General features: G+C 44.2%; 1 protein-coding gene across 1 annotated transcript in view; it reads left to right on the top strand.

The window, feature by feature from the left end:
• Window positions 1–21,290, top strand: part of LOC150020665 (germinal-center associated nuclear protein-like) — a 46,348-nt gene extending 25,058 nt beyond the window's left edge. Inside the window, exons 14-28 of the mRNA XM_090272449.1 lie at window positions 606–737; window positions 1,122–1,235; window positions 2,754–2,906; window positions 4,462–4,659; window positions 6,470–6,538; window positions 6,621–6,758; window positions 8,508–8,658; window positions 12,125–12,383; window positions 12,593–12,690; window positions 13,612–14,002; window positions 15,119–15,376; window positions 15,824–15,953; window positions 17,577–17,780; window positions 19,528–19,678; window positions 20,990–21,290. Of these exons, the coding sequence (XP_090128575.1) occupies window positions 606–737; window positions 1,122–1,235; window positions 2,754–2,906; window positions 4,462–4,659; window positions 6,470–6,538; window positions 6,621–6,758; window positions 8,508–8,658; window positions 12,125–12,383; window positions 12,593–12,690; window positions 13,612–14,002; window positions 15,119–15,376; window positions 15,824–15,953; window positions 17,577–17,780; window positions 19,528–19,678; window positions 20,990–21,145 (2,602 nt within the window). The 3' untranslated portion in view covers window positions 21,146–21,290. The remainder of the gene's footprint in view (window positions 1–605; window positions 738–1,121; window positions 1,236–2,753; window positions 2,907–4,461; window positions 4,660–6,469; window positions 6,539–6,620; window positions 6,759–8,507; window positions 8,659–12,124; window positions 12,384–12,592; window positions 12,691–13,611; window positions 14,003–15,118; window positions 15,377–15,823; window positions 15,954–17,576; window positions 17,781–19,527; window positions 19,679–20,989) is intronic.
• The last annotated feature ends 3,405 nt before the right edge of the window (window positions 21,291–24,695 follow it).

Below are 24,695 nucleotides of genomic sequence, written 5' to 3'. Positions count from 1 at the left end.
GCGGTGGGGAATCTGAAGATGTAAAACCTGTGGATACAAACAACTATTTATTGAAAAATAATCTATGTGTAAGTAAGTGGACCTGTGCAATTCAAACCTGTGTTGTTCAAAAGTTAACTATATTACTTAATTTCGGTTTGCTAGTATTTTGTTCAGGATTTTTACATCAGTATCCATAAGGGATATTGGTTTGTCGTTTTCTTGTAGGGTCTTTGACTTCGGTATCAAATCAGGGCAATGCTGGCTTCATAGAAGTATTAGGAAGTGCTGCTTCCTCTTCAGTTTTTTCAAAGACTTTGAGAAGGATTGTCATTACTGTTTCCTTAAGTAATGGATGGAATTTATTAGTGAAGCCATCTGGTCATTGGCTTTTCTTTGTTGGGAGGGGTTTTTGACTGTTGACTCAATCACCTTACTGGTTGTAGGTATAGTTGGGTTTTCTGTGTCTTCATGAGTCAGGTTTGATAGAGTATGTGTTTCTAACCGTGGTTTTAATTTTTATGCTAAGAGCCAATTAAAATTTTTCCCCTTGAAGAGTTAGAAGTTATGTGGTTTGCTTGGCTTTATTAATTTATTTAGAATGATACCCACTTTGCTCTGTCTAGTGTTTCCAATGCTGCTATGGAGGAGTTGTTAACAGCTGCAACCGCGGGCATTTTGAGACACATTGCAGCTGAAGAAATAACTAAGGAAAGGGAACGCAAGGAGGAGGAGAGGCGGCAGGCTGAAGAGGCGAGGTGAGTGTGTCTCGTTCTTATGGTATACCCGGGGGTTAGTGCGTGGACACAGGAGAGAACCTGAACGGGTCTGGGATGCTCTTGCTGTTGTTGTCACTGCATCACACCTGAGGCTCACCTAGCGCCCTCGTGCATGTTGGCCTAGGGAGTGGAAGGGGGTCTTGAGGCTATGCCCACCCTGTGAGCAGCAGCTCCTCCCCATTGAGAGGGGGACTGGAGTGGGGGCAGCTGTGTGGTCTGTCTGGTGGGATCAGAGGGTTAGGCCTGCTGACTCAGGCAACACAATTCAAATCCCCACCTGTGGGGTCATGGAGTGTGATGCCACCACTTACTTTTATTCTTAAACATTCCCCTTGTGCTTTTTTCTTTCTTAAAAAACTTTAGGTTGAAACAAGAAAGAGAACTGCTGTTAACTCAGATGAGTCAGGACCTGGCTGCAGAGCTGACGGAACAGGTGGTGGTGGAATGTGTGAGGGACACCTGCTCCCAGGAATTGAAGTAAGTGAAGTCTGGGTCCTGCCATGTGAGAGGAGTGGTAGGGCAGGAGGGAAGGGCCACTTAGGCACTGTGGTCGGGCTGGGCAGCTCAGGCTAGCGGGTTTCACTTTGGTGAGGAGCATACTTACTTTTCGGATGGCAAAATGCTGAAACACTGTCCCTGTGTGTGCGTTGCCTCCAGAGAGGGCCTCACTTCCCCTCTTATCCTCATTGTAGACCCAGCCCTGGGCAAGGGATGTGTCTGCAATAGAATTTACTAGTAGTCTCCGTACCAGGTTACTTGCTGTTAGTTTTTCTCAAATAGAAGATCCTTCTCTTTTTTAAAATCCTCAACCATGGATATGTTTATTGATTTTAGAGGGCGGAGGGGAGACATTGATTGGTCACCTCCCATATGTGCCCCAGCTAGGGGTTGAACCTGTAACCTAGGTAATGTGCCTTCACTGGGGTCTGAACCCGCAACCTTTTGGTTTACGGGACAACGCTCTAACTAACTGAGCCACCCAGCCCGGGCAGAAGATGCTGCTCTTCTTTCATATGTTAAAATATTTCTTGGAGTTCTCTCACTTAAGAACTTTATTGATTTCCATGCCAAGCTTCAGGAAGATAGAGATTCAGTTGTGCAGGGAAATCCGTCCTCAAGCTTAAGCTCTCTGAGATAACCCAAAGGTGGCGGACTACATAGTACTCATCACAGCTCCCAGTGCAGACGGAGCACAGAGCTGGAAGGCAGAAGAGTGTTGTTTAATTCATGTTTGTTTCCATGTCTATTAACTGGGACTCTATTTCTATATTTATTATAAGTAAGAGACTTCATAAATGATGCATATATGGCTGTTCTTAATCCCAGGAAGGGGTGTTAGGAGTTAAGTAAACCCAGGACTCATTGAAATGCCAGTAACATGCTGTTCTCTTTGATTCCAAGAGACTTAGTCTGTACCTCCCCCAAGTGTGTGGCTATTGGAAATGGGTCTTGCCTATTTAAGCTATTTTGATTTTGTGACTATATGTATTTGATGAAGTCTTCTTTGCTCCCTTGGTTGATAGAATTTTGTTACAAAAATCTCTTATAGATACTAATTTATTTGAGGGCTACTGCAGTATGACCACAGGCTGCCAGTTACAGTGCAATTGAGACACTTTTCACTGCAAACATCAAATATTGCTGATGAGAAGATGTCTTAATGGCCATTTAAAAATAAAATTTCTAACCGTTTTATTAAGATAAAGGTTTATTTCTGGATTATTTCCAAGTGTCCCATTGGACCTATACTCGACCTATACTCAGTGCCCTGTACCACTCTTGTTTTTGTTTTTTTTCCTGTTACCTTTGTTGTATGGTGATTCTTTTCAAATGGCTATACACTAAGTAAAATGAAAATCTTAAAGCTTCTCTTGTGGCAAAGACGTAAGTATGTTTCAATATAAAAGACATAGACTCTTGTACTTTTAAGGCAAGCCCTCAGGGTGCGTGTGCCCTGGGTGCAGTGTCTCCCTTGCTGATGGCCCTGTTCCCTAGGAGTGCAGTGGAGGCAGATCACAGGGTCCGTATGGCCCGTTGCTCTGAGGATGTCTGTGCCCACTTGGTGGACCTGTTTCTTGGGGAAGAGATTTTCCAGACTGCAAAGGAGACCCTCCAGGAACTTCAGTGCTACTGCAAGTATCTTCAAAGGTGCGTCATGTGTCCTTACAGATAAAATCCTTGCACTCAGGAGTCTTTTTATAAAGGTTATACTTTAAGAAATGATCGTTTATGCACATGCACGCAGACACAGGTAACACATGCCTTCCTACAGGATATAAAGTAAGGATATAACTAAGGAATTAGACTGGGAAGGATAGTTCAGTATTTTGATAAATATTTATAGGTTGCTTTCTGTTGTTTACTCTTTGTGCTATACACAGGGAGATGGCCATGAACAAGCCAAACAAATTATAGTTGTGTGTAAAACAGAATTTATAATGAAAAAAAAGCAGTTCTTAGGGAAATGTATACAACGTACAAATGGTGTATACTCAAATAGACTGTTTTGGATTTATATATAGTAGTATAACCCTAAAGAAAAGAAGGCACATATAATGAACATATACTTAGGACAGTGATTACTTTTGGGAATGAGAGGGTGTGTGATTGTTCAGAGTCCACAGGCATCATGGGCACTGCTTCTTAATTGGATGGAAGGATGTGGGTGTTTGACTCATTAAACTGGGCATATATGTGTTGTGTGTGTGTGCTTTTTTTAAAAGATTTTATTTGTTTTTAGAGAGAGGGAAAGGAGGGGAGAAAGGGAAAGAAACATCATTGTGCGAGAGAAACGTAGATTGGTTGTTTCTTGCGTGCCCCCAACTGGGGTCCTGGCCTGTAACCCAGGCATGTGCCCTGGCTGGGGATTGAACTAGCAACCCTTCGGTTTGCAGGTTGGTGCTCAATCCACTGAGCTACACCAGCCAGGGCATGTGTTACATATTTTGTATGGTGATTCAGTTCATGTAAAATTTAACGTAAGTATTAGTGTTCTTGGCAGTTGCAACCACATGAGAAGGAACACAGTGAGCAATGACTCTCTATTCCATGAGAGACTCCGTCTTCCTTCTCAGAAGCAGCTGCTGCTTGTGTACCCACCAGACACCTTCTGTCCTTTTTTTGTGGTTCATAGTGCAGCTGGGGGCATATTCCCAGCTCTGTGCAGCCATTCTTTGCTCCAATTGCCAGGAGATGGCAGCAGCATGTTGGCTTTCCCAGTTGTCAGTGGCACCATAAAGGACCTACTTGGCCCCTGGATTTCTCTCTTTAGCTATGACAAAGAGTACTGTAGGAACCATCCTGTACACACGGTGCTCACATGTCTGGAGGTAAATTCCTGTCAGTGGTGTTTGCTGAGTCAAAGGTATATGTACCTTGAATTTCTATCCATATTGCTAAACTAGTCCTCTAGAGAGGTTAGCATTAGCTCTTAAGCTGAGTAATTTTTTTGCTTACCATCACTCATTTGCTGTGAGGTCTCTCCCATGCCTGAGTTTGTTTCTTTTTGTTTGTTTGGCTTTTTTTCCCCTTGAGTTTTAATTCTGACTAATTTCTTAGTGTGAGGACTATTGCTGAAAAAAGAAAACAAACATACTGCCAACAAACGTGTTCCTGTGTTACTGGTGCCAGAGTGTGTTTTTTGTGTGTGTCCCTGTGGGGACCCTTCAGCACACCAGCGGTGATATGTCGGTGTGCCCTCCAGGTGGAGAGAAGCTGTCGCTGCCCGGAAGAAGCTGAGGCGCCAGATGCGGGCCTTCCCTGCAGCGCCCTGCTGTGTGGACGTGAACGACAGGCTGACTGCGCTGGTGCCCAGCGCCGAGTGTCCCATCGCTGAGGAGCACCTGGCCAAGGGCCTCCTGGACCTGGGCCACGCAGGGAAAGTGGGCATCTCCTGTACCAGGTCAGCGCTCAGCTTGCTGCCCCTCCTGTGTCTGCGGAGGGAAGCTGGATAGTCAGAGAGTGAGGACAGATGCAGGGCTGCGCTTTTGCATGTGATCTTTCCCTCCAGTTCTGTGCATGTGGTTGTCTGCCTGCTTTGATTTGTATGTCTTTTCCCTTAAAACACTCGGGGTCCTGGTAATTGAATTTTAGTTGGAGCCACCTGTTTTTCTCCTGGTTTTCCTGGTTTTAAGAATATATCACGTCCACTCTTTGGTAGAGCCAGAGGTCCACATGGGCTCACCCCCACTCCCACTTCCTGTTTCCTTTGCTTTCGGATTCTGCTTCTCTGTCATTGCTGCTGCTGTCTAGCTCACACCACTCACACCTCCCTCAGTCTTCTGCAGCTGCATTTTAGCACCTCTTCCACCCACCCTTCAGTCTCCTCTCGTGGGGCTCCCTCCCGCGCCCCTTTGGCATGGCCTTCCCTGCCACTCCTCCCAGCCTCTCTGAGCAAGTGTGGCTCCTTGTAGCCCTGCCCAGGTCTTCGCTCGAGCTATCCAATGCTAGCCATGCAGGGCTCGGCCTCTCTCTTCAGGCCACGCCAGTGCTACCTCTTGAGAGGGGCCTACAAGTAGGGGGCCCAGGAGAAGGCAACATGGAGGGGCTACAGCAGCACACCGTCTGGGTCTTGTGGCGGTTCCTAGTCTTCCTCTGGTCTGTTATGGGACATTTTTTCTGAACACCATCTCCAGGGTTTCCTTCAGCTCCAATAAACTGCCAGTTGCCTTGATTCCTGAGGTCCCCTTTGCATCTGTAAGTGGGGTGGGTGATGGCACTGGCCCGTCTCAGACACAGCTGTGTGTGGTCAGGGTGCTCAGGCGCCTCTTTGACCCCTGGCAGCCTTGGCACTGGCCTAGCCTCCTCCTCGAGTTGTGGCTGCTTCCTCTGTCTTCCCCACACCCCGACACAGCCCCCTGCCCTGGTAATCTCTTTCTGTCCTTCACACTGACAACTCCCGTTGTGAGTCTGTAGCCTAGACTCCTGTGTCTTGTGTCCCAGACTCCTGTACCCAATTCCCAACCCTGCGTCAGAACCTAACCTTCACCCAGCCTGCCCCACTCAGGGCCTTCCTGGCTCACAGGATGCCAGCCTGTCCTCCCTGGGCTTAGGTCATGCACCTGAACTCAGACCCATCAGCCCGGAGCACTGCCTTTAGCACCTCTGCTGTCCGCCGGCCAGCTTCCGCCTTTGACCCCTACCACAGTCAAGTCAGGTCACCTCGTGTCTCTAGTTGCAGTCTCTTTGTTGCTCTCTGAGTCCTTCCATGGCAGCCCTTGCCCTGCTGCCCCGCCTTCCCCCACTGCTCTCCCTGTACTCATTCTCGGCACACACACCCACTCCTGCCTTGGCATGGCCGTATCTTTGCTTCTCCCCCAGAAGTCACCATGCTCTTTCCTCTTAGTTCTTTTAGGCCTTTGCTCACATATCACTTTTCTGACCACTCTCTGTGAGACTGCAGCACGCTCACGTGCCTGCCATTCCATCCAATTGCAGAGGTGCGTCTCTCCCCATAACAGCAGGATTTTTGTCTGTTTACCGCTCTCTCCTGTGACTGTCACATGGAAGACAATTGCTTGATATCTGTGGAATGAACAGGTCCATCTGTTTATCAGAAAATGTTTTTTTGGTCTCCTGAGTATTTCCCTCCTGGAGATATTTACTAACCAGTTACTTTTTACTGAAAACATGAGTAAGTACTTATCAGGTTCCTTCCATGGGTACTTTGCTGGCCTCATGTAGACCCAGCGTTGTTCTCCCTTTCTTTGTAGGCTGAGGTGGCTCAGGAACAAGACTGCATACCAGCTGAAGGTCCAGTACTTCTACCAACAGCTGCTGAGGTCTGTCATGTCCCCGCTGTGCATGCTGCTCCTTCCCCAGGACCCAAGCATCAGCTCACATGCCATGTTCGGTCTCTTCCAGTGAAGCAGCGTGGGCACCCCTGGACCTGCCTTCCCTCGTGGCTGAGCACCTCCCTGGTAGAAGGAAGCATGTGTTTTGGAAGCCGGTGCTGGTGTTGCCCAACTACGGAGAAGAGCAGTCTCCAGGGAGTCCTAGCAGGTCAGGGAGGGGTTTCCTCTGGGGGCTTGTTGCTGAGAAAGCAGCCTGAGGAGGTGGAGTGACTTCTCCCGAGAGTGTTGGGCAGTGGAGCGACACAAGGGGCAACTGGGGTGTCAGAGGCTGGTGGGGACACTGACGGGTAGGTTTACTCTTTGGTGCTTAGACTTGCAATCTGTTTTGTTTGTGATTTGAAGTTGACCCTTTAGATTATTTAAATTTTTATTCTGTAAACGTGGCAGTACTCTGTCCAAGTGCATTTTAGAGTTGATTGTTATTTAGAGCTATGCCAAGGTGTATTGATTAGATGCCACTTCATTTTAGAGTCTTGGGGAAGATAGTTTATAATTTGTCTGCTTATAGACCCAGTTATTAGGAAAAAAATTCTGGCATTTTTATAAAGAAATCCAAGAAATTGTTTCTTATAGCCAAATTGCTTCTATACTTTTAAAGCAACTATAAAACATGTTACTTTTATTTTTAACAGCTTTTTTGAGATATAATTCATGTATAAATTTCACCCATTTAAAGTTCCGCTTCACTGGTTTTTAGTGTTCACAAGAGTTGTACAGCCATCACCATGATCTAATTCCAGAACATTTTTTCACTTAAAAAGAAACTCCATACCTCCCTAGCTTCAGCCCCTGGCAGCTACTAATCTGCTTTCTGTCTTGATGCATTTGCCTGTTCTGGACATCCTGTGTAAATAGAATCATACAGGATGTAGTATTTTTGACTGGCATCTTTCACTCAGCATAGATGTTTTCTAGGTCCATTCATGTTGTAGTGAATGTACCAGTCCTTTTTTGAGGCTGAATAATATTCCATGGAATGAATATATTACATTTTATTTGTTCATCAGTTGATGGGATATTTGGGTTGTTTCCATTTGTGTATCTGAATGTTTATGTGGATGTATGTCAGCAGTTCTCTTGGCTATATACCTAGGAGTGGAATTGCTAGGTTGTGTGGTAACTCTATGTCTACATCTTTGAATATTTGCTGAACTATTTTTTATAGCATCTGTACCATTTTACATTCCTATCAGCAATGTATGAGGATATTAAGTTCTCTGAACACATTACTTTTTTTTTTTTCCTCAAGATTTTATTTATTTTGAGAGTGAGGGGAAGGGAAGGAGAAAGAGAGGGAGAGAGAAATATTTGTGTGTGAGAGAAACATTGATTAGTTGCCTCTTGCATGTCCCCAGTTGGGGACCTGGCCCACAACCCAGGCATGTGCCCTGACTGGAATCAAACCAGTGACCTTTTGGTTCACAAGCCTGTGCTCAATCTGCTGAGCCACACCAGCCAGGGCTGAACACATTACATTTTAAGCAGGGACACATGTAGGCTAAGATATCTGAGCAAAGATTAGAGTTTGTGGTGTTTTAAAAGTATTTACATGATTCACGTATGTTTCTAGAATTAAGTTCTCATGACTGAGAAATTTGATTCTATAAAACATGTATACTTTAAACTCTAAGGATCTTTTCTATTGCTCAAAATCTTTTCTTAGTGCTTTAGAATCTTGTCACATTTGAATGAACCAGTTCCATGAGTGCCCTCTTTTCTAACACAAAAGATTAACCCGGTAGAGTTTGTTCAGATCAATTCCACAGTAAAATTTATGTCTGTGGACCTACATCTGTGTGATATTTATCTAACTTTTTTTCCTGAAAATCTTTATAGTTTAGATTTAGAATTGGATTCTTCTTCATGTGTTTTTCTTCTTTTTTTTTTTTATTCACAGAATTCTAGCAAATTGGTTAAAAGTCAAGTTCATGGGAGATGATGGCTTGATTGACACATGTAGTAATGCTGGTGGGATTCAGACACTCACGCTGTTTAATGCGATCAGCAGCAAAGGGAATCAGACAGTTTCTGTCAACGTGTGTGTAAAGGTGAGTGGCAATCACTATGTGTATTTACTTCTGTGATTTTCTTATTTTCACTCACTCCCAGACATCAGTGGAATTATAAATGCCTGAAGTGGTTTTGAAAGAATGTGGGAGCCTCAGAAGTAAGTGGCATGTCTGTTCCTCCTTGTGTCTTGATGGCATCCCATGGACCCCTATTTGGTGTGAGATACCGGGCTAGGGTCCAGGAGCACAATGAGCCTTTGAACTATCTCTGATCCTAGACTACTTTGAGAACTTAGTGAAAAGTCAGAACCACCCTGACAAGTGCATAGATGCACCTATGCTCTTCTGCACATCATTCAGAAGCCCTGAACTCTATATCTGCCTCTGGTAGTTAACCCAAGAGAGATAAGAAACAGAGCATTCCACAAGAGTGCAGTGACTGTTACATTTCACTTGGTTTGTTAACTACTGACAACTTTGTTAAAATAGCTTCCTGATATATCAGGTTTTAGCAAATGACTAATGCTTTTTAATTCTACTTAGTTTTCACCGAACTTGGTCCCAACTACTATATAGGTTTAATATTGGACATTTCAGGTTAGTTGTTTTGCTTTACATTCAGGTTGTCCTCAGTTTTCCATTACAAGTTCTATGTTTTTTAAAAAATAGGTGTTTTTTACAATACTCACCTTAATTGGTTCCCTGGGAGAATTTTGTTTAAATGAGAACCTATTTCCTCATTAGATTCAAACCTGCATAAATGAATTTTAGATTTCAGTGCATGTGTTCAGAAATAGAACCAGACGTGTGTCTTATTAACTGAGAAAACAGCAGTGCAGGGTGGAAAGTGCAGGCTTCAGTGCTGAGCAGACTTGGTGTTGATGGCTGCTGCTCCGGCCAGCTCTTTGAACCTGGGTTTGGTACCTTTCATGATGTGATGCCCAGAGTCTCCTGAGGGCCAGCTGGGCTGCACGCTTGGAGGGCTCATTGAAAGTCAGCTCTCTACCCCATGTGCTGACTTGAAGGCTTGCACTGCCCAGGCCTCCCCTCGTCCTAACCAAATCCCCTTCATGGCATGCCCTGGTCGCCATGCATGTGACACTCCAGTCCATGTTCCCTCTGTCCTCGGAACTTCTTCAAATTGAAGTTTGGTTATAGCGGTTTCGTTTCTTTTGTTTTTCCACTTTATATTACCTCATTTAGTGGGTCACGTTTTGATGGCTGTGTGACTGCTATATGCCAGAACCAGCAAGTGTTCTGTGACTGCATTTCTTCATTTTTTCTGCAAGTAATAGTTGCCTTATTTTCTCACTGATGTAGTCTTCTCTACATATCTCAATTTCTACCCAAAGGTGCCACCAGATGGGCTGTGTATATTCTAGGAGAATTTTCCAAACGCTCTGTCACTTCACCTTATCTTCCCTTTAAGAGTGCCTTCTCTTGCTCCACCCTGGGTTGATATGGTGTTCCAGGGTGTGACTGCCACTGGGCCTCCATACCGATAGGGTCCTGCTCCTCCACTTGTAACTGTTAACTTAGGTTAATAGTTCCTTGTGTCTTTGTACCACCTGTCGATGGATACTCTTACTTAACGGGAAACTGAGGCTCAGAGAACTTAAAATAAATTGCTCTAGGCCATCTAACTTGAGGATGAAGTGAAATATATATATTTCTTAGAATAGGGCCCGACACATACCAAGGACTTAGTGCAGCCATTGACAGTAGCAGCAATGTTTTTTCCTCGTTTAGTCTCTTGTTTGATGGAACATGTCTTCCAGTTTCTGCCAAAGAAAGACGCACAGGAGGAGGATATCCTGAGTCCTTGTTTGTCTTAAATGTGTTTACCCTCACATTTGCTTTATAGCGTAGCTAGGTTTGTAGAATTCTGGGTTGAAAGTAATTTTCCTTTCAATTTTGCTTCACTGTCACCTAGCATGCAGTGTTGCTGTTGCGATGTCTGAGATTATTCCTGTTTCTTTCTCTGTGGCCTGGTATTATTTCTCTTCAGAATCTTGCTGTCTGCCCCGTGGTTCTGAAAATCCATTCAGGTGTGCCTGGTGCCCATTTCCTGCACTTATTGTGCTCCGCTTACGGGTTCTTGCAGGCTAGAGACTCTTGTTTTGCTTCTAGGATATTCTTTTTTTTTTAAGTATATTTTATTGATTATATTGTTAAAATAGTTCCAATTTTTTCCCCTTTGCTCCCCTCTGCCCAGCACCCCCCACCCCAGCAATCCCCCCCCACCTTCTGGGATATTCTTACATCTTTCAGACATGTGCTTTCCTTCTCTTTTTTTTCTGTTCTCTTTTGAACCCCTGTTAGACATATGTTGGATCTCATCAGGTGGTCCTGGGAGCTTCTTATCCTTTCTATCCTATTTTCTATCTTGCTTTTTTATATTGTGTTCTGGGAGATTTCCTTGGCTTTATATTACAAATGTTCTATTGAAATTTTTATTCCATATATATTACTTCCTTTTCTTGTCCTTATCTGATATATCACCTTGTGACTATTTTTGGACATATGATCTTATGTCTCTGAGGAAATTAGGATTTTTTTCTAAGTTTTCTTACGTTCCATGCATAATTTGTTTCCTTTGGGTTTCTTTTTCTTTGTAATTACAGTGTCTTATGTTGGAGGCTCTCCTCAGACACCTTATTTGAAGCTGTCTGCCACATACCCAAGCGAGGCCCTAAAAGGCTGGCCACAAGCTCTGTATTTGGGGCAAGCCATTTTTTGGGGGGGGGGGACCTTCAAGTGTCAGGATCTGGGTATCTGTTCTCTGGACTGTTTGGTTTCTCTGGACAGGCCTCATCCTGTCTCCTAGGGCAACTGCTGGTGCTTTTAGTGTAAGGTAGGGGGTGGCCAGTGCCAAGTACCCTCCACTGTGCCCGGGGATGCTCCTGTATTTGGATCTTCTTAGGATGGGACAGACCCCTGCCCAGGGTACCTGTTGCGCTTAAAGGCCACCTGCAGGTGGGTGTTATCAGAAGTTTCCTTAATGACCTCTAGGGCCATTGCTCTGTGTGTGACTCATCCCCTGGGGCCCTGAACCTGCTCTCTGGTTCTTGGTGCCACAAGGCCTGGATGCTCTGGGCTTTTGCAGGGTCAGCTGGCCTGGGTCATTTCACACCATGTCTGTAGCGCCTCAGGTGTAGCTTCCTCTGCTTCCCTCAACCCAGTGATTGTTTCCATCTCCACACTATTTTCTAGAAATGGGTTGCTGATGGCTTGCCCCCCCCACCCCCTTTTTTGTCATTATGAACTTAACTTTTTATAACTGTTTAAGGGTGACTGTTAAGATACAAGTAACAGGCTCAAACACAATTCTAGCTGGAGGCTGAATTATCTGTCGATGTGGCTGTTTCTGGCTCTAATTCATGGCCTCATGGAGGGAGGCTTACTCAAAGTGCAGTGCAGTTTGGCTGAGCTGGCTCTGGGGCTGACATTCACCGCTGATTTGTCCCTTGGTGTGTCCATCCTGATGGTCTGGTTGCTGTTCCAGGTAGCCCATGGTGCTCTCAGTGACGGTGCCCTTGATGCCCTGGAGATACAGAAAGAGCTTCTGGGAGCCAGTGGGCTCATGCTGCTGCTTGCCCCCAGAATGAAAGATGAGGACTTCACAGAGGAGGACGTGTACTGGCTGTCTGCACTCTTGCAGCTCAAGCAGCTCCTGCAGGCCAAGCCCTTCCAGCCTCCGCTGCCACTGGTGGTTCTCGTGTCCAGCCTGGGAGGGGACATCATGGAGAAGGACGTGGAAGATGGTTTGTGAAGGCAGTCTCATTTATGAGCCAGCATGTTCAATAAATGTGTTGAGCCCCGGGTCTGAGGAAGTGCTGGCAATGCGATGTCAGGAGTCAGGGGGCAGCAGCCACCGTGGTGACGGGGAGCAGGGCTGAGCAGGGCGTGTGACGTGAGTTGTGTTCGTGCATCTGCAGACTGAGCAGGTGACGTCCGTCTCTTTCTTCTCAAGGTCTGATGCTACAGGATTTGGTTTCAGCTAAGCTGATTTCAGATTATACCATTATTGAGATTCCGGATTCCATTAACGATTTACAAGGCACAAAAAAGGTAAAGTTTCATCATTTTTAAAGGTCGAACTACGTATTTCGGTTTTTCCCTTTTTGCTCTATCTTGAATTTCATGTATATTGTTGCTTGCATTTTTAAATTTTATATTTGAAAGGTGACCCTCTAAAAATATAAGCAGAAATAAAAAATAAAAGATAAAAATTTCTCATACTCCTACTATCTGAAAATCGTTCGTGTAGTATTTTTAGGGGTTTTATAGTTAAACAGATTTAAAATACGACCATTCATGTCTTATACCTGAAGGTCAGATATATAAATTATTTTTGGAGCATGGTTGTTCTTGGGATATATGAATGAATAATGTTATCAGAAATTTCCTTAAAAAAGGAAGTCTGGCCCTGGCCAGGTGGCTCGGCTGGTATACCAAACGGTTGAGGATTTGATCCCCGGACAGGGCACATACAAGAATCAACCAATGAATACATAAATAAGTAGAACAATAAATTGATATCGTCTCCTTAAAAATCAGTAAACATATCCTTGGATGAGAAAAAGAAAAAGAAAAAAAAAAGGGAGTCTGTGCTGACAGTTACATTTAGAGAAAGAAGTGCCAGGAATTAAATAAAAGTAACTATAGGAAGAAAGATAAGTACAGGATGTGAGAACATCCAGGTTAGTCCTTCCAAGAACTGGAAGATGTGTTTTCCTGTCACCGTGGTGGAGAAGATGTGCAGGGCGGGACTCGGAACCACTCTCCTAGTATCCCTGCTGTTTGGGTTTCCAAGGCCCTAGGAGGCCAAACTCCACTGCAGCAGAAGCTTTGCACCCCTTCCCAGCGTGGATGAGAAGCTGGTGCTCTGGTGGCACCTGCTATGGCAACTGTGGGAGGGAGCACCTTCAGGAAGCTCCTGAAAAGCAGCATGACTTGTTTAAGTTTCTTCCAACTGTCTTTGCTTCTCAGGTTTCACAGGCCGTCCAGTGGCTGGTCTCCCGCTGCCCCTGTGCCCTTGACCTTTGCTGCCAGACCCTCATTCAGTATGTGGAAGATGGGATTAGCCGTGAGTTTAGTGGCCGGTTCTTCCATGACAGAAGAGAGAGGCGGCTAGGGGGCCTGGCCTCGCAGGAGCCTGGTGCCATCATTGAGCTGTTCAACAGTGTGCTGTACTTTCTGGCTTCTGTGGTGTCCTCAGAGCAGCTCTGTGATCTGTCCTGGCCTGTCACCGAGTTTGCTGAGGCAGGGGGTAGCCAACTGCTTCCTCACCTTCACTGGAACACCCCAGAGCACCTGGCCTGGCTGAAACAGGCTGTGCTGGGCTTTCGGCTTCCGCAGATGGACCTTCCGCCCCCCGGGGGTAAGGTCTCATGCTGAGGGGTGCTGGCTGGGGATGAGGATTGGGGCAGCTGTGATCACCCATTTGGGTTCTTACTGTAGTGGCAGTCGGGCAGGTATTGGGCACTGGTGGGAGGTTCTTACATCTTCTACTCTGTGTCCCTTGCCCCATTCTGCATCCACCTGCACCTGCCTTTGGATTTAGGAGTCAGAATGAGCTAGGGTTTTCGTAAAGTGACCGTTGGCCCTTTGCCATCAACAAAGCAGTCTGTGGGTATCTGCTGACCCCTGGGAAGAAGGTGGCCTGTGGTGTTGGGGGAGCACTGACCCCAAGGCCTGGAGTTTCTGAATGGATGGCAGGTCCTGTCCTGCCTGCACCATAAGTATGCGGGTCAAGAGTGTGGGGACCATGCAGTCCTGTCCCCACACTGCTAGGTCTGGTTGGGTCACAGCCCTCAGCGTTGACTTAAAACCAGTGCTCCTTTGTCAAGTCTGTGTTGTGGCTCTGCCTGTGCCAGCTGAAGCCTTTGGGCTGTTCTGTTGCGTTCTCCAGGTCTCCTGGGCTGGTCATGGATGCTGCCCCTTCCCTTGTTGATGCTGGTAAAAGAGAAGAAAGCTACTTACTGCTTAATGTGGCACAGTACAGGGCCCTAGCAGGGCCACTTTCCTTTGGGCCACATGGCACATAGGTCTCATGTGCCCTTCTAAATTTCAGGGTGTGGTCTTCAGTAGGTCTAACATATGCTTATTACTGAAGGAACCCGAAGGGAAGCAAAGTGTACAGCACAAACCCTCTGTGCTGTGAGCTAGTCAGTTTTCTAAGAGAAGCCAAGACCTCATGTACCAACCTCACCTGGGTCCTTGTTAAAGTACAGATTCCTGGACCTGTACAATCAGAGCCCCTAGGGGGGACCTTTAGTCATGAGTTTTGTCTAGGAAGATGGGTCCCTTGTTGGGACATGGGGAGAGAGATGCTCTTTCCTGAATAGCTATGGTTTATTGTATTGAGATTTGAGAACAGACTCCTCAACTACACAGTTACCTTCTTCTAAATTAATAGAGAGTGAAAAACATTTCATGTAGATTTCCACCTATACTTTGGCCAAACCTTGCGACTCACAAGGTGCTTTCTCTCCAGCTCCCTGGCTTCTTGTGTGCTCCATGGTCATCCAGTATGCCTCCCAGATCCCCAGCTCTCGCCAGACACAACCTGTCCTCCAGTCCCAGGTGGAGAACCTGCTCCGAAGAACATATGGCATGTGGAAGAGCAGGAACCTCTCCCCTGGCTTGGGGGCAGGGCCTTCGGTTGCCGACATCCCCTGGGACGACTTCATTGCCTTGTGCATCAACCACAAACTGAGGGACTGGACGCCCCCCAGGCTTCCTGTCACATCAGGTAGTTAAGCACTTATCACTATGAGACTTGACTGGTCTAATTTCAGCAAAGAAAGTAGTTTACTTGATGTTTGTTCCTTTTCCTGTGGGTTGTCACCCTTCCTTTTCTTAGGACTCCCTCCTTTAAGCCAGTGACTTCAAGGCGACTTGTAAACATTGGGAAGAGCTAAGACAGTTCCAGGAGAACCAGGACTCACCTCTCTGAAATGGGCTCCCTAGGCTGACTCTAAGTTTGAGACAATTTTGTAGCTCTGAGTAGTCATACTTGCCATGAGCCTGTCTGAACCTTGATACTTGGAGCATGTTTGGCTCAAATGGGATTCACATAATTATGTGACTTTAATTAGAGGAGCTTGTCCTTAAATCATTGAATATAAGCAAACATCAGGTGTTTACCTATTGCTCTTTTGATATTCTTTTCTTACTTGTTTTTGTATTTTTTTCTCAGAGGCACTGAGTGAAGATGGTCAAATATGTGTATATTTTTTTAAAAACCATTTGAAAGTATATGACGTTCCTTTGTCGTGGGAACAGGCCAGAATGCAGACGCAGAAGGAGCTCCAACTGCGTCAGGGATGGTGAGATCTGTGTTCAGTGTGTGTGTCTGTCATCCCTCCACCTAACAGAGTAAACTGTGTTGTTCTCTTCCAAGGTACACAGATAGAAATTCATATCCTATACACAGAATCCAGCCCAGTGTAGGCAGATTCTGACATACTTGAAGAACAGATCATTCCCATGTAGTAGAAACTGTTCTTGACCAAAAAAAGCAAGCATCTCACTTCATTTATCAGATAATACTGACCCTGATATTATCACAACTGGGAAAGTGCAGACAAAAGAAAGCAGACATCTCACAAACTTGGTTCAAAAATACTAAATAAAATGTTAGTACATGCAGTCTTGCAGTACATAAAATATTTCACAAGTAGGCTTTATTCCAGGATAAACAGTACCAACAAGAGAAATCTATTCATCTAATTTGGTGCCATAACAGAAAAATTAGTGATCATTTTAGTAGTTGTTGAAATGCTTTTCCTAAATGTATACCTATTCCTGTCCCCTAAAATTTATACTCATTCCTGATAAAAATTTTTATCAAACTTGGGTAAAAAAATGTTTTTTGCTTGATAAAGCTATCATAAAACTGCCAAAAAAAAATTAGCTTCTTGGTAAAACATTAGAAACACTGAAGTCAAAGCCATCCTGAGCTGCTCCTGATGTCACTGCTGTTTACAGTTATCCTGGAAATCCTGCCCAGTGCAGGGATTATACAGATGGCATAAGTATTGAAAGGAAGGAGAAACTGTCATTTCCAGACAGTAAAATTGTCAGTTGAACATAACAGTCACACCTTTAGAATCATTCAGAATTCAGGAAGGTGACTAGATAGATCAACCTACAAGGTACAAAGAGCCTTTTTCACAGCAGCAACAAACCTATAACATGAACATAGACTGACCAGGAGAGGCGCTAAACCCCTGTCTAGGTAACTGAGAGCCTTAAAGGTGCAAAGAAAACCTGAATAAACGAGGGGCAGGCTACCCTTGCTGATGGGAGGACGCGGTAATACAAAGTTGTCAGTTTTCACATTGTAAAGTCAGGGCATTTCTAATAAAACCCCAAAATAAGTAATAAAATTTATCAGGATGAGAAAATGTGTAGCAATTGTTGAGAATATTTTGAATAAGAATAACAAGGAAAGCCTGCTCTGCCTGATGTCAAAACATAATAGTAAAGTTACAGTAGGCGAGTGGGTCAGAATAAAATGTCCAGACACAACGGAATGTGACAAAAGTACCATGCCAAACTAGTGGGGAGAGGACAGACACTGGCATCTGCTTAGGAGAAGCTGCTCCACTGTCTCCAACTGTTAGTTCCAGAAGGACTGAACAGCTAAATATAAAAATAACCTTGCTGTAATAAGGGGCAGCAGAGACCTGTTGATAATCCAGGGATGGAAAGTAAAACTCAGAGAGGGAATGCTCCAAGAGCCCAGCTGCTCAGGAGACTGGAAGCCCCCCTCAGGCAGAGGCTGCTCTCCCCCTGAGCCCTGCACCTGACCTGAGGGAAGCTCTTACCATGAGGGAACCTGGGAGTGGGAAGGGGTGGGTCTCAGGCTCTGTCTGCACCTACATCTACTTATTGCCTAAGGAGTCCTTTCTCGTTCCTGATAAGCATTTCAAAACATGTACTTACAGTTTGGGAACAAAGTCTCATCCTTCTGCAAACAAGTTTGCCACTCCATTACTTCACATGAACATAACTGGGAAGAGAAGGGCAGAGCATGGCCAAGAGGGGCAGGTTCCCAGCACGGAGGATCTGCTGCGTGGAGCCTCTGCCCAGGAGCTCCTGGCCCAGCGTCTGTCCAGCAGTCTGCTGCTGGAGAAAGAGGAGAGCAAGAGGTGAAGTCCATTACATTCTGCTCATTGTGTCCTTAAGCTGCTTCATGCTTGAAAGTCATTCTGGCATTTCTCCCTACCTTGGACTCATTTCCCTCTCTAGTTACCTCGTGTTTTTGTTCTTTTTACAGTAAACTTAAAAACAGTGATGCTTACTGCTTCAGTTCTTTTTTCCAGTCTTTTCTGTAGCCCCTTTCCGCCCCCCATGTCCACTCTGGTTAGGATCACTACAGCCCCTCACACAGCTGAACTGACCATGAACCCTAGTCTCCAGCACCATTCCACACCTTTGCTCCCTCCTTTCTGGCTCCCAGGTTGCCCTCTCCTGCCCCTCTGGCCATACTCCCTAGGCCACTCCTGCTGGTTCTACCTCTTCCCCCAACTGCCCCCTCATTCATTCTCTGGACCTTGTGTCTGTGACATCTGTACTTCAGTTTCATGGATTTTTAAATAAATTAATATTCCTACAACTCTAGGTATATATCTCAAACCTTGGGTTTTTCTCTAAACTCCAGATTTGGATATCCTACTGCTTCTTGATAGCCACCGCAGGGCTCACATCCCAAATCCATTTCCCAATTTAACCCCCACAGTGGTCTTCTCAGTTGAAGGCAGCTCCATCCCTCCAGCGTCTAGTCCATCCACAAATCCTATTGGTTCTATTCAAAATATATGAGGAATTGGACCATTTTTGCAGTAGGCTGTAGTCTAGTCTTGGCTGAACCTGTGTAAGCCTTTCAGGTTGAAGCAGGGATCATGTTACTCCTTTGCTCACAACCTCCTCTCACTCTGATTCAGAAGGAGAATCCTTATAAAGGGGGCAAGACGTTACGTGCTCTGCTTCCCATTTTCTTTCTGATCTCTGCTCTTTCAACATGTTGGGCAGTGTATAGTCAGGCCTTTGCGCTCCTTGTTCCTTTTGTCCAGGACTCCTCTGCTATCCCGATATCCACATGGCTCACCTTGCACTCACTTCCAGTCTCTGCTCAAATGTCTACTTCTTAGTGAGGCCCTCCTTGCCTGTTCTCCTAGCCCTCTCTGTCTCCATGTTTTTCCTTTGTCTTTGCTTTGCCTTTCTCATCTTCAGACCACATTTCCCTTGTAAATGTGTCCTTTGTCCCCTCAAAGTATAACCTGCTTAGACCTTTTCTTTGTTTTCAGTGCTATATCTCTGGTACTTCAAATGGTGCCTACTGTTTGTTGGGGGCTTGATAAATATGTGCTGGAAGAGTGAATGAATGTATCATTTCTAAAAGTAGGTTTTTCTAGGTCTGTATCATTTAAGCAGTTGGACCAGATTGTCTTTCTTGAAAGGACAGTTGTATGGAGTGGACAGCTCTAGAATGTTAGGTGGCAGCAGGATATTATTTTGAGTTAATTTCAGACTGTAAGCAGCTGTCCATACATTTGGGTAATCCATTAAGAGATAAGAATTATAGAAACAAAAATCCAAAATAAGACAGAGAAAATAAAGCAAATGAGAGAAGTACGAGTAATGTTAAGTAACAAATAAAAACAATTGATTTTCGATAAATGCTACCTTTCTCATAGTATAAATTTGGTTTATAAATTAAAGATACCAATTTTTTAAAAGTACATTTCTGCTCCTCAACTGATGTCACAACTTAGTTCTATGCTTAGTAAAAAGCAAAGCTTTAAACCATTTAAAGTATATGTATATATGTCTATATAGAGAGAGTAAAAGTGAAAGATAATTAAGTTTTTGCTTTGTAATGCTCAAATGTTTCAGGTTTGAAGATCAACTTCAGCAGTGGTTGTCTGAAAACTCAGGAGCATTTACAGATTCAACTTCCCTTCCCCTCTACCTTCCTCAGACTCTAGTGTCTCTGCCTCAGGCTATTGAACCTGTGATGAAAACATCCACAACTGCTAGTCCACAGGTGAGAAGAGAGTACATTTGGCATTATTTTAGAATTAAGACATAAAGTGGCTGGCATAAAAGTAATGCTTAATTAATTGTATGATGCTATGATGACCAATAAATTATTAGCTTAAATTATATCTTTTCTTAAACTTAATCTGTCAGTTATAGAGGTCCAACTAATTGAGTTTCTACTTGTGAAATGAATGAATAATGAAATCGAAACATGCTTAAGAATCAAACAAAACCCATCACTGGGCTGACACGCAGTAAGGGACTGAGGAAAATGGCAGGTGATGAGAGTCTTATGTTTATGGGGCACATACTCTCCAAGCCGTGGCATCACCCGGACCTCCCTTTCTGGGATTCTCTTTCCCTGAGGAGGTTAGGTTCACACAAGCCAAGGACCTCACTCAAGTGTGTTCAGCTGGTCAGTGGTAGAGCTGCTTTTCAAAGTCAGACCTGACTTGCTCCAAAGCTCAAGGTCCTTCTAGCTCACCATCCTTCCTTCAGTGGTAAAAGAAGCAAAACCAGAGTTTTAATTAGAGTGATTTAATACTGGACAGGTAAGAAATATGCTCCTGGACTGGCTCTAGGCAGTCCTTCAATAGGGGAGTAAAGCAAATTAAGATGGCATACTGTTTCTATTTATTAGTTTGGCAGACAACTTTTCTTCCCTAAAGAAATTACTGCCCTAGCTGGGTGGCTCAGTTGTTTGGAGTGTTGTTCCTTACACCAAAAGGTTGTGGGTTCGATTCCCGGTCAAGGTATGTATCTAGGTTGTGGGTTTGCTCCCTGGTCAGGTCATGCATGGGAGGCAACTGATCAGTGTTTCTCTCTCACATCAGTGTTTCTCTGCTTCTCTGTCTAAAATCAATAAAAACATGTCCTTGGGTGAAAAGGAAAAAAAAGAAGTTACTATATATGACAAAAATTAATGTATTTTTATTCATTGTAGTATTAATTATACTGCATAGAAGTTGAAACAAAGTGAATATCCAAAGATGGGACTGTGGTTAAGCACTTACAGTACTATGATGGAATAGTTTGAAGCCCCTGAAATTATATTTTATAAAAACGACTGACACTGGAAGTTGTTCATTATAGAACCAGCAGAGAAACATTCATGTGCAGATGATACCAGCTGTATGTATATGTGCCAGAAGAGGCTGGAAGGATATATGGTAGATGCTAAGAGGGGAGTTTGGTGAGCCCAGCATGCCCCTGATGAGGTTTCTAACATGAGCCCAATCTAGTGCCTTTAAAGAGAATATATCTTGGTTTATGGATATTCCAAAATTATCTTTAATTTTTTTTTTCATTTATATAGAATGAAAGGACAGGGGAACAACAGTTGTCAGAGGCAACAGGAACATCTCTGACTGAACGGCTGAAGCACCTGGAAAGGCTGATCCAAAGTTCAAGGGAAGAGGAAATTGCCTCTGAGCTCCATCTCTCTGCACTGCTGGACATGGTGGACATTTGAGCTGAAGACTTGAGAGTGGGAGGGTCTCTCCAGAAGAATTTGTTTATATTCAAAATAATCTTATTCTTGACGCTTAATGCACTGTTGGAAATGTGATTATTAATCTTGCAAATTAAATATTGAATGTCTAAAGAAGTCTTCCCCAGTTTTCAAAATGATAGTCTGTTTCCTCCTGTGTAAGTCTTTGTTATTACCTGTTTTCATGATCTCAGACTGTCACCTACCAACATGCTCTGAGGGAGTTTGCAGCTTACATTTCTGTGTTTAACAACTCATCACTCATTGTCTCAGCAAAGTTGCCGTCCCAGATGTGCCAGACATCAGTGTGGAGGCCCACCCAGCTCACACCTGAAAGAGCCAAGAGTATATGTACATAGTTCTCTGAGGATGTGCATGGGGCGTGTGCCTGGACTGGAAGTGAGGAGACAAGGCAATTGGCTGGAGGTGACAGTAGAATTCCTGGAGAGGAATGCAGGGCTGTAGCTGGGGAGAGCACCCGAGGATGTGATGAAAACCTGGAAGTGCCACTTTGGGAGTATTGCCGAGTGTGGGGATAGGCCAGACCACAGTGAGCTTTGCTGCCTTATTCTGAATGGTATGGGAATCAGCTGTTGGAGCATTCTAGACAGAGAAGTCACTTGTCACATTTCTTTTAAAAATGGCATATGGGGGAAGGTCAGCAACACAAGGCAGAAATCTTTTTTAGTTTCATTTTTTATCCTCACCTGAGGACATTTTTCATTGCTTTTTAGGAAGGGAGGAAGGGAGAGAGAAACATCAATGTGAGAGAGAAGCATCGACTGGTTGCTTCCTATAGGTGCATGGACTGGGGATTGCACGTGTCCAGACCAGGGACTGAACCCCCAACTCATCAGTTATGGGACAGTCTCCAACCACCTGAGCCACACCATCCAGGGCTGTTGCTGCAAGTTTTAAAAATTGTTTCTGTCCCTGTTCTCGAATTTCTCAACATCCTTGATGTGTTTGTTGGTGTGTCCTACTTCCCACCCAATTTATTGTGCTGAGCACTTAGTAGCATTTTTTCCAGTAGTTACTGTTGTGTCACAAACTACTCTAAATATAGTAGCTTAAATTTCGAAAGGATTAAATTGGGTAGCTTTTTCCTGGGATCTCATGCAGTTGCAGTCATATTGATTGGGGCCGTAGTCATCTGAAGGCTTGACAAGGCTGGATATCCAAGACAGTTTGCTTACATGGCCGGCAGGAAATGATGCACTGTTGCTGGGGGCTCAGCTGCAGCTTTCAACCCGGGTGGCTCTATGTTGCCTCACCATGCAGCTTGGCTCCCTCAGGTAAGGTGTCTTCAGCATAGTTGCACTTCTTATATGGCATCTTAGAACTCCAGGTGCAAGCGCTCCAGTGAGCAAAGTGTAAACCCAACTTAAAAAAAATCGTGCAGGATCGCTTCCACTGCATTGTATCGGTTACAGGCGTTTGGTTACAGATTCAAGGGAGAGGCGTAGATCCCATTTCTCAATGAGCGTGAATATTAAGACCACATTTTAGAGAAACATGAGATGAGGGATGTTGGAGGCATCTTTAGAAAACAATCTGTCGTGCTTTTTCAATCTGGATAATTGTCCACCTATTTTGGGAAATTTTTGAAGTTATTTAATATATTCATCCTGTCCACTATTTCCCTTTCGAACTCCTAATGTTTAGATGTTTGACATGGATTGATTTAACTTTCTCTTCCATTTTTTATATCCTTTTTGTCCTACTATCCTAAAGTTTCTCTATTTTATCTTCCTATTCTTGTGACTTTTTAAATTTGTTGTAATATTTTTTATTTTTTACTTCTGAGAGTCTTTTTTTCCTTAATGTTTCTTAGAGAATCCTGTTCATTCAGTATATACTTTTGGAGTATTTACTATATGTCAGGCATTATTTCAAGTGTTGGGGATAAAGCAACAAACAAAACAAATTTCAGCCCTCATGAAGCTTATATTTTAGTGAAAAGATAGGCAATAAACAAAAATATACAAAACATGGTGATAAGCATGGGGACAAAGAAGGCAGGAGGGGAAGTGTGTCAGATGGTTCTTGTATCATGGTACAACATCCTATCTCTGTGTGTTGTCAAAGTCCTCTTCCACACTTGCATCATATCCATTTCTCAAAATTCCATTTTCTGTGTTTTGTTTTTCACGATAAGAGATTTTCCTCAAATCTGACTCATGTTGACAGTGGGGCTCTGGGCTCTTGTTGGGAGCTGTGTCAACAGATACAGCCTGCCTGATGATAGGCTTCCCTGCTTTTCCACTGGATTCCAGCTACCAATGTTTGCAAGTCATTTTTTTTGGGGGGGGGGGGGCATTTACTACAGAGATCCTCCTACTGCCTGAAGCCATATGGCTGAGCATGCAAAGTGGGACTGGGCTCACTCAACTCCCCTGCTTTCAGCAGCCCATCAGCTGTGCCTTGTGCCTGAGTTCACACCTGCTCTGGCTCAACTGCAGGCTTCCAGCCAGGTAAGGAAAAAGATGTACGTCATGCTCCTTATTTAAACTTTATACTAGTTGTCAATTTCTGCACCTTCCTGAGGTTTGTTGGCAAGAATGGTCTCTTTGGTGGCTTCACCCCCACACATAAGTTTCAGCCTTCTCTGGCTTGCTAAGCTACTTATCACTACTTACATTCCTAGCCTCTGTAATTTTGTTGACCCCTTACTGCTACCTCCTCTCCTATTCTTCCACTGTGAATTTTTATTGCTTTTATTACTTTAAGTAGGGTTTGGGTGGGAAGTGGAAGTCAATGGCTGTGTTTAGTATGACATGTTTAACATGTTTAACTAGAATTGCCCTACCCCCTCACTTTTTAAAACTCTGTCACAGGGCCACATCTAATTAATTATCAGACCTCATTTTACAATCCCACAAAAACTTCTGCACAGATCACCATGGTCTTCACTTGGCTTCCCTGACTCCATATCCCCTGTTTCTTTCTTCTCCTCTTTCTGGATACTCTTGTCTCTTCTAGACTGGAAGCTGTTGGTGCCCCACAGCTCATCCTGGGATTTTTTCTCTTTGGAATAGTCCCCACTGGAGCTCATCCAATCTTAGGTTTTCAAACATCACCTAAAAACTGATGACTCCCAAATTCCTCAGTCTAGCCTTGTCCTCTCTCCAGAACGCCAGCCTACTCAACATATCCACTTGAATGTCTAATGGGCATCTGTCTTAACATATCCCCCAATCTAAGTTGAAAATTTCCCCAAACCTTCCCTACTTTAGAAAATGATACTACCATGTGCCCAGTTGTCCATGCCCCAAACCTTAGTCTTCTGCATCTAGTTTATTGAACAACATGGAATTGACAGTGTGCAGAGAGAAGCATTTCTTTTTCTCAGGACTGTCCCTAGAAACTCTTGGAGTTCTCAGATGGAATTTACAGTTTTTTCTTTCTTTTAGTTATTAAAAAAAAGGATTATTATTTTGCTCATAAATGTCAAGTTCGGTAAAATTTCAGAACTCAAACCGCTCCTACTGAAACTTCTTCCCTCCCTTAGCTTGGCCAGACTCAAGAGTTT

The sequence above is a fragment of the Furipterus horrens genome, unplaced genomic scaffold (genome assembly GCF_987537825.1).
Source record: "Furipterus horrens unplaced genomic scaffold, mFurHor1.1.pri manual_scaffold_1, whole genome shotgun sequence".
Taxonomy (NCBI): domain Eukaryota; kingdom Metazoa; phylum Chordata; class Mammalia; order Chiroptera; family Furipteridae; genus Furipterus; species Furipterus horrens.
This window is presented reverse-complemented; position numbering and strand designations above follow the sequence as displayed.